At 63.9% G+C, this 8181-nt stretch overlaps 1 protein-coding gene and 1 long non-coding RNA gene across 2 annotated transcripts in view; one reads left to right on the top strand and one right to left on the bottom strand.

The window, feature by feature from the left end:
- Positions 1-8181, bottom strand: part of PPP1R16A (protein phosphatase 1 regulatory subunit 16A) — a gene marked incomplete in the record, with an annotated part of 11700 nt that overhangs the window by 901 nt on the left and 2618 nt on the right. The window contains 8 exon segments of the mRNA XM_014593263.2: positions 1-95; positions 200-275; positions 348-473; positions 544-668; positions 733-836; positions 1662-1807; positions 1884-1954; positions 2758-3671. Coding sequence (XP_014448749.1) covers positions 1-95; positions 200-275; positions 348-473; positions 544-668; positions 733-836; positions 1662-1807; positions 1884-1954; positions 2758-3109 — 1095 coding nt within the window.
- Positions 765-2841, top strand: LOC106736433 (uncharacterized). Its single transcript, XR_001371435.1, has 3 exons — positions 765-826; positions 1451-1537; positions 2768-2841. It is a non-coding gene; the product is annotated as an uncharacterized LOC106736433 (long non-coding RNA).

Raw genomic sequence — 8181 nt, 5'->3', positions numbered from 1 at the left:
CAGCGAGCGCGGTCGGCCCTGGGCGCGCAGGAGCGCGTCCTGCTTGTGCTTCAGCTCCAGCAGCTTGGCCCGCACCTCCTCGTCCGCGCACACGTCTGAGGGCGAGGGAGGGCGCAGGCGGCGCGGGCGTCACGGGCATCACGGGCGCGCTTCCCCTCCCGGCCTGTCCCCTCGCAGGGCGTGCTGGGTCCGAACTCACCGAGGGGCGTCTCTTCCATCAGGGACTTGCCTTCCATGTCGGCGCCGTGAGCCACGAGCAGCTCCACCAGGTGCGCCTGCGGGCGGAGCTGCTGAAGGCTCAGGGCGCCGAGCCCGCACCCCCCTCACCTGCCCGCCCGCCCACTCACCTGGCCCCAGTAGGCCGCGGCGTGCAGCGGTGCCCACCCGTCCTGGTCGCGGGCACTCAGGCTGGCTCCGTGCTCCAGCAGCAATGCGGCTGCCTCACCGAAGCCGTGGGCGGCGGCGATGTGGAGCTGCAGGCAGGCCCGGCCTCAGTCCCCGCCTGACCCCGGCGCCCCAGCCCTGGCCTCCCTGCCTGCTCACCAGCGTGGCCTTGTGGTCCAGCGGGGCGTCCAGGTCTGCACCCGCCCGCAGCAGGCTGCGGATATCCGCCAACATGCGCAGCTCGGGTACCGCCCGGGCCTCCTCGATGCCGGCCTGGGTGATGCCTGCGCGGCACGAGGTTCAGAGATTGTGCGGTTGGCCCACCCCTCCCCCAGCATCGGTTCTCACCACGGTTGGCCATGGCGGTCTCAAGGCAGTCCAGCGTCTGCTCGTCCTCGCACAGGTCATAGGGCATGTTCCCGTCTGAGTTGACGGCCAAGAGGTCAGCACCCCTGCAAGGAGAGCCATGGAGTATCTGGCCAGACCCTCACACACTAGGCTCCCACTGGCCCAGGCCTTGGGCCTTGTGGGCTGCCCTCTGTTGAGGCCCTAGTTCGAGCTGTCCCTCCTATGTGGTGAGCAGAGGGTCTGGCCACTCCTAACCCTGGACCCTGTCCTCAAGCCAGACAGGACAGCCGTTGTCTCTCCCTTGCTGCCACCCACTGGGTAGGGGCCATCTGCAGAGAGGGAGTGGGGAAAGGACTAATGGGACCCCAGAAGCAACGGGAGGGAGGGCAGGCCAGGCCCCACTGCGGGGTAGCCCCTGCAGCCCAGCAGGGCTTCGGGGGACAGGCCCAGAGAAAAGGAGAGTGGAGGGGTCCTGGGACACAGGAGCAGCAGGGGTCAGAAACCACCCCCCCCCAGCCAGAAACCAGCGCCAAGGACCATCCTGAGGGCTGGCATGCATGCATACCCTCCTGGAGGCACTGAGAATGACACGCCCCCCCGCCCCCACTCCGCGGGTAGACGGGGCCTGGCCTGACCTGTGTCCTACTGACAGCTGTGGAGGGGAGGGCTGGCTGGGCTCCTGGGCCTGGGGAAGCCAATGCCCTCCTTCTCACTGAAGGTGAAAAGCCCATCTGCTCCCCACCACATCGGCCACGTCACTGACCACTGAGCACTCTGGACAGGCCTCCTGGAAGGGCACCTGCAGGTGTGTACTCTCCCCGGCTCCCAGCCGTGCTGCCCGTGCAGGGCACATATGGGTTGGCAAGCGCGGGACCTGGTCCAGGTGGACTGCAAGGTAGCTGCCCTGGCACAGGTGTCCGGGGACCTACCGAGCAATGAGCAGCTCCACCAGCTGCAGGTGGCCACAGGTGGCCGCAGCATGCAGAGGTGTCCAGCACTCGCTGTCGCAGGCATTGACAGTGGCCCCGGCCTCCAGGAGCAGCTGCACCATGTCCTGGAAGTCGTCTATGCAGCACTGCGGGCAGCCCCGCAGTGAGTGCCAGGTGCCCATCCCCACGCCCGTGCCCACTGCCCCACACCTGCAGGCTGACCTGGTGCAGGGCTGTTAGGCCGTCTTCATTGGCCAGGTCGGGGCTGACCCCACTCCCGAGAAACTGGCGGACTGTAAGAGACAGAGTAGGGTCAGGAGGGTGCCAAGGCTGGCAGCAGGGGCCTGTGAGGAGGCGGCGGCAGCCCTCAGACACCCCCGCAGGTCCCCTCTGTGCCAGCGGCCTCTGATGGGCCCAGCCTCCCTGCAGTTAGAGGCCTCCTGCTCTTCGGCCACCATAGCCTGGAATGCAGATGCAGGAGATGGGTGGGCCACAACCCCCAGCTCCACAGAGCCCACGCCCCAGTGCCACCAGCGGGCCCTCTGCCCTGATGGCTGGCTCCAGCCCCACGTTCTTTCAGGTCACATGTCCTCCGTCCCAGAGCCCCAGATCACACAGCAGACAGCGCCAGGCAATGCCAGCTCCCCTTAACCCTCCTGTCCTAAGCTCAGGGCTGTGCCCACAGGCAGGGGCACAATTCAGGTTGGAGCTCATGGTGAGCCCTAGCCTTCCCTGGTGCTGGGGGAGGCCCAGTGGGAAGCATGGAGCCCACGGTGAAGCAGGGGTCAGCCTCGCAGAGCTCCAGGGCCTGGCCAGCTCTCTACCATTCTCATTCCTGGGGACGCACAGCCTCGGGAGAGCGGCCAGTGCCGGCAAAGGCTTCAGTGGAGGCTGCCGCCCTGCTTCAGCTGAGCCAAGTGTCCCCTGATGGCCTCTGCCCAGCACCCTCTGCACAGCAGTCCCAGCACAGACTCTCAGGGCTGAGCGCCACAGAGAGCTGGCCTGATGGGGTGCCCAGAGCCACCCCAAGTCTCACCACACCCAGATGGAGGAGACAGGGCCACCTACCTGCGGCCCTGGGCTCAGCCACACCCACCTTCCTCCAGGTCATTCCGGGCAGCAGCCTCCAGCAGGGTGACGGAGGGAGGGAAGAGCACCCGCTTCCGGGGCCCCCGGCAGGTCACCTCCTTCTGTGGCTGCTCCCTGCAGCCCTTCTCGGCCTGGGCCCACATCTTCACCTGCTGGGCACGTCGCTTCTGGGCATGCTTGAGCCGCTCCTGGGCACTCATCCTGCCCACCAAGGGCATCTCCGCCAGCAGCTCCAGGTGCTCGGCCATGGTGGGGGTTGCCTGGCCACAGGGCCGCTCGGAGCAGCAGGGTAGGGAGCTCGGGGGCCAGGCCAGGCCTGAGGGGCAGGGCAGCTGGCTGGACTGACACCCCGGGGGCATCCCTTTCCCAAAGCTTGGTGCCCTCTGGCCCTGGCAAGGGTGGGTCAGGCAGCCCTGAAGGGTACGACCCCCACAGGGAGGGAGCGTGGGAGGGACCCACGACAGCAGCTGGAGCCCCTGGCAGGCCCAGAGCCCAGCTGCAACTGCAGGGGCCTCTGCCCAGGCTGCGCCTCCCCTCCCTCGGGTCAGGGTGCACAGGCTGCAGGAGGCAGTCCTGAGACCTGGCCAGCCGCAGTCCAGGGTCTGAATCTAATTACCCAGACGACACGGTTCCACCTCCTGGCACCTTGCCAACAAGGAAGGGGGGCAGCCCATCTGTGGGGGAGCCCTGAAAGCCTGTGCACACCCTCCAGGCCTCAGGAGCCTGGGAGGGGCCAGGGCAGCTGTATCCACCCACGGCTGCCCAGTCAGTGCATCAGTACGAGTGAGGGGTCAGAGGCCTGGCATCCTGGCCCCTAGTGCTGCGGTGAGGCTCTCCAGCAGCCAGGGCACTAAGGGTGCAGGGCGGCCCGTTGGGCACAGTCCTCAGAGGAGTCTCCTCTTCCGGCCAGCAGCCATGCACCTGGGAGCAAGGAGGAGGAAGCTACTGAGAGGGAGGCCGGGTGGAGCACAGGGTGGGGCACAGGGTGGGCGGGGACACCAGGATCCTGCCTGCTGGGTAACCACACACACACAAACACACACACACCAGGCTCCTGCCTGCTGGAACCACACACACACACACACGGCTCCTGCCTGCTGGAAGCCACACACATACACACGCACACACACACACCAGGCTCCTGCCTGCTGGGGAACCACATACACACACACACACACACACACACACACCAGGCTCCTGCCTGCTGGGGAACCACACACAAACACACACACACACACACACACAGCTCCTGCCTGCTGGGAACCACACACATACACGTGTGCACACACGGAGGAGTCCTGGGTCACAGGAGGGGCAGGGATCAGGAACCCTCCTAGCCAGAAACCAGCGCCCAGGGCCATCCTGAGGGCTGGCATGCGTGCACACCCTCCTGGAGGCACTGAGAGTGACACGGCCTCCCACACTCCGTGGATAGATGGGGCCTGGCCTGACCTGTCTTACTAGTGGCTGTGGAGGGGAGGGCTGGGCTCCTGGGCCTGGGGAAGCCCCCAACCTCTCCTGCCCAGTGTGGGCTCTCCCACGTGGGCTTCTGGGCTCAGGCCAGTGACGCTGTGGCTGCACAAGTCCATGCTGTGTGGACAGGCAGGTGACGGCTCTGGACGGCCCAGCCGGTGTGCCTCACAGAACACAGGCCACGGGCCTCCACAGGAGCCCAGCAGGACCCCCAGCTCCCCTCACCAGGCCTGTGGTCACCTGCATGCTGTGGAGGCAGGGGTCCCAGGGATGCCTGAGCTGCTGAGAAGGGGCCTCTCCTCCGGGCCAGGTCTCTCCTGCAGAGGCCTCAGCTTTACCTGTGAGCCCTCTGCCAGGTCAAACCTAACTGGGACCTGGGCCTCAGGCCGCCCTGGCTGGCTCTCTACCAGGTCAAGCACTTTCCCGGCGGAGGCCCCACAGGCACCAGCCGCCCAGCCCCCACGTCCTGCCCCCACCTCTCACTAGGCCCTCACCTGACAAAGGGTCGACCCGGGCCCTGAAGGAGCCAGCCTGAGAACAAGGGAAGCCAGGCCTGCCAGCTCAGCAGAGACCTCCCACCTACCCCTGCTGCCAGCATGTCAGGGAGTCCAGGGAAGCCCACCTGGGCGGCAGACCCTACCCACGCCAGACCGATGCCAATAGCAAAGCATGCTGGGTCCAGCTTCCGGCAGGGGCAGGGCTGGGGCTCAGCAGTGCCCGGCTGTCCATCCTGCCACAGGGGAGAAGTCCCTGTGCCCTCGTCCTGGAGAAAACAGCCTGACAGCAGCACTCCTGGGACACGGCTTTGGTCCCCTGTGGAGTGCTGCGGGCACACACTCAGAGGCCTGGGCAGCCGACCTGCCAGGCACAGGAAAGGTGAGCAGGGCTGACTGCAGACCAGACTCGTGGCCTGTGGCAGGCCCACCTCCCTCCAGGCAGCCCTGGCGGGCTCCAGGTCTCCTTGTGCCCTGGGGTGGTTCTTGCCTCACCTGAGAGCCCACCACTGGCCCAAGGTGAGCCCAGGGAGCCCGAGGCCCCACGGCAGGGCACCCCTCAGGGGACAAAACAACAAAGCATGCTGGGACCCAGAGGGATGGGCCAGTGACAATGGGGCCGAGGTTTCCAGGAGGAAGCCCACCTTCCACCTGGCCAAATCTCACCAAGCCACAGCCCTCCTGCTGCTGGGGACCAGGAACCCTGGACAGAGCCTGGGCACCCTCCTGTCCCAGCCCACAAGTCCTCCCCAGCCTCCCTGGAACGTCAGGCAGGGATCATCAGGTCCATTACTGTGGTCCTCAGGTCTGAGCCCAGGCCAGCTGCACAGGAGTGTGGGCTCAGGCCCTGGGGCACAGCCCAGCCCCTCCCCATTATCTCATAAGCCTATATCACACTGGGCCATGCCCCAAAACTGCAGCTGGCCCTAGGATGGGGGCTCCCAGATGCTCCAGGAAGGACAGGCCCAAGCGTCCCCCATCTCCACTGCCACAGCCCTCCTCCACGGGTTCCTGCCATCAGCTCCACCTGACCAGGGCCATTAACCACTCCCACCAGGGTGTCTCGTACCACCCCCGAGCACACGGCACCAGAGCCCAGGACCTGCAAGGGGCAGAAGCCACGCTTTCTCCCCAGAGGCAGGGACAGACCAGGGGCTGGACGGGAAGGGTCTCAGAGACGCTGAGGGGGAAGATGGATGTAGGCATACTTCCAGGTGCCCCACTTCCAGGTGGGGTGCACACACCTGCCTCTTGGGAAGGGGAAGGGCCTGACAGTCAGCAGACAGGCAGAGGCCTGGTGCTATAGGTGGAGAATGCTGCCCTCCCACCTCCCGGCTCACCATGCTGGGCAAGGCCAGGCTGCAGGGCAGTGGGCAGTGTCAGGGAGGCCCAGCACCCCCAGGGAAGGGCCCGCCCCTATCTGGTTCTGGGACATCACAGCCCCGCCATGCTCAGGCTCCTTGGTCCACTCCTGCAACACGCAACCACCAGCACCGGGCTTATCTGCAGCAGTGGCCGGCACCTGGCTCTGGGAAGAGGGCACCGTGTGGAGCCACTCTGCAGAGCAACACCTACACTGCGTACCCGCCAGCGAGACCCGGTGAGTTTGTGTCCAGAAGCGTGTGACCTGCCGCCCGCGGGTGCGAGGCTGACACTCTCACTGGAGTGCTGCACGGGCACACGTCTGGGGTGCACTGCGGCTGAGGCTAGGTGCAGAGCTCTGGGCACAAGCCCTGCTGTCCCTGAACCTCAGGGACACACCTACCCTAAACCACGCCGTGTCCGACACCACCAGGCGACAGCTCACCCACAGCTCGCCGCCAAAGGCTCTGCCCTCAGGTCCCTGTCTGTCTTCCCAGTACTGTGGGAAGGGTCTCGGCCTCACAGAGTACGAGCAGGGGCAGGGGGACTCCCTCTCCTACCACTCCTCTGCTGCCGCCAGGAACAGTGGGCAATGCTGCTGGGAGGACAGCAGGCAAGGCTTAAGGCAATCGTGGTCAGGCCGACTCCTTCCAGAAGGAGCCAAATGCCCAGAGGCCCGGAACGTGACAAGTGGGCCCCACAATGAGAGGCTGACACCCAGAGGGCAAGCTGCATTCCCCAGGCAAAGGGTCTGGCCAGGTCCTGGGGGTCTCTGCAGCCACAGGCAGCTCTGGGGGAGCTCTGGCTGCAGCTTCCTGGGAAGCATGAGAAACCTGGGCCTACCGTGGCTCCAGCCTGACTGGGCGAGCAGGGGACAGTGCCCTGCTCGGAGGACACCGCAGTTCAGCGGAGCTGGGGATGGGCAGTTGGCACTGTGCTGGCATGGAGCTGTGGAGGACACCCCACAGGGTCTGCTCTAGGAAGTCTACTTCAAAGCTCTGTCTGCAGGAGCCCGTGTCCCTGGAATACTGCCTGGCGTTCACGGCAGGAAACCGGAAATGACCTGAATGTCTATCAGAGGGGACAGACTCGCAAGCCCAGGTGCACTTTCCCTCTCTCTCTCTGATCTAATTGGAAAAATAATAAAGTGAAAAAATAATCATTCTTTTTAAAAAATGAAAAAGAGAGGCTGGCAGGTGGCATCGTGGTTGAGAGCACTGAATTCTTGAGCAGGCAGGTGGTGTGGTGGTTAAGGGCGCTGGACTCCCACATGGCAGACCGTGGTTCAAATCCCAGACCTGGCGGCGTGCTTTCTTTCTCTCTTTCACTCTGTCCCTCTCTGGTCAAATTAAAATGGACTCCCACATGGCCAACCGCAAATCGAGTCCCAGACCTGGCAGCGTGCTTTCTCACTGTCTCGCGCTCTCTCACTCTGTCCCTCTCTGATAAAATTAAAATAAATGAATAAATGGATAAAGTTAAACAATTATTTTTTAAAAATAATAATAATAAACGAATCAGCATTTGGCGTAATAGCTGTCACTGGACTCCCATATAGTCGACCATGGTTCAAGTCCCAGACCCGGAGGCTTAAACTCACGCCAGGTTTGTGTGTGTGCCCAAGATCCCAAGAGGACAATGGAGGAGACCATCCTGGGGTGGGGCGGCTTCTCACTTTCTGTCTCTCTCCCTCTCTCTGCTCTTTCTAGTGAGCGCATGAGCCCTGTTGCAAAAACCTTTCTCCCCCCCAAAAAAGAAAAAGAAATGTGAGGGGCCGGCAGATGGCCTAGTGGTTACATCACTGGACTCCCACAGGGCCAACTATGGTTCGAGTCTTGGACAGGGTGACTTGAGAATCATGCTGGTAGGAGAAGGGATTGCAGTGTGGCCATCCTTTGCTGGAGGATGATTTCTCACATTCTCTTTCACTCTCTCTGTCTCTCTCTAGCAACTGCATACACCCAAAGACACCAAGAAAAAAAAAGACACAAAGAGGACGCGGCAGGGACGGGTAGGGGAGGACAGTGGCCGTATATGGCCATGAAGCCACCTCAGGAGCAATGGGGCGGGCAGGCATGGCGGTGCAGCGTGGACGACGGGGG

Source organism: Tupaia chinensis, unplaced genomic scaffold (genome assembly GCF_000334495.1).
Source record: "Tupaia chinensis unplaced genomic scaffold, TupChi_1.0 Scaffold140061_1, whole genome shotgun sequence".
Taxonomy (NCBI): Eukaryota; Metazoa; Chordata; class Mammalia; order Scandentia; family Tupaiidae; genus Tupaia; species Tupaia belangeri.
Note: the sequence above shows the minus strand (reverse complement) of the source record. Positions and strands in the feature narration are given on the sequence as shown.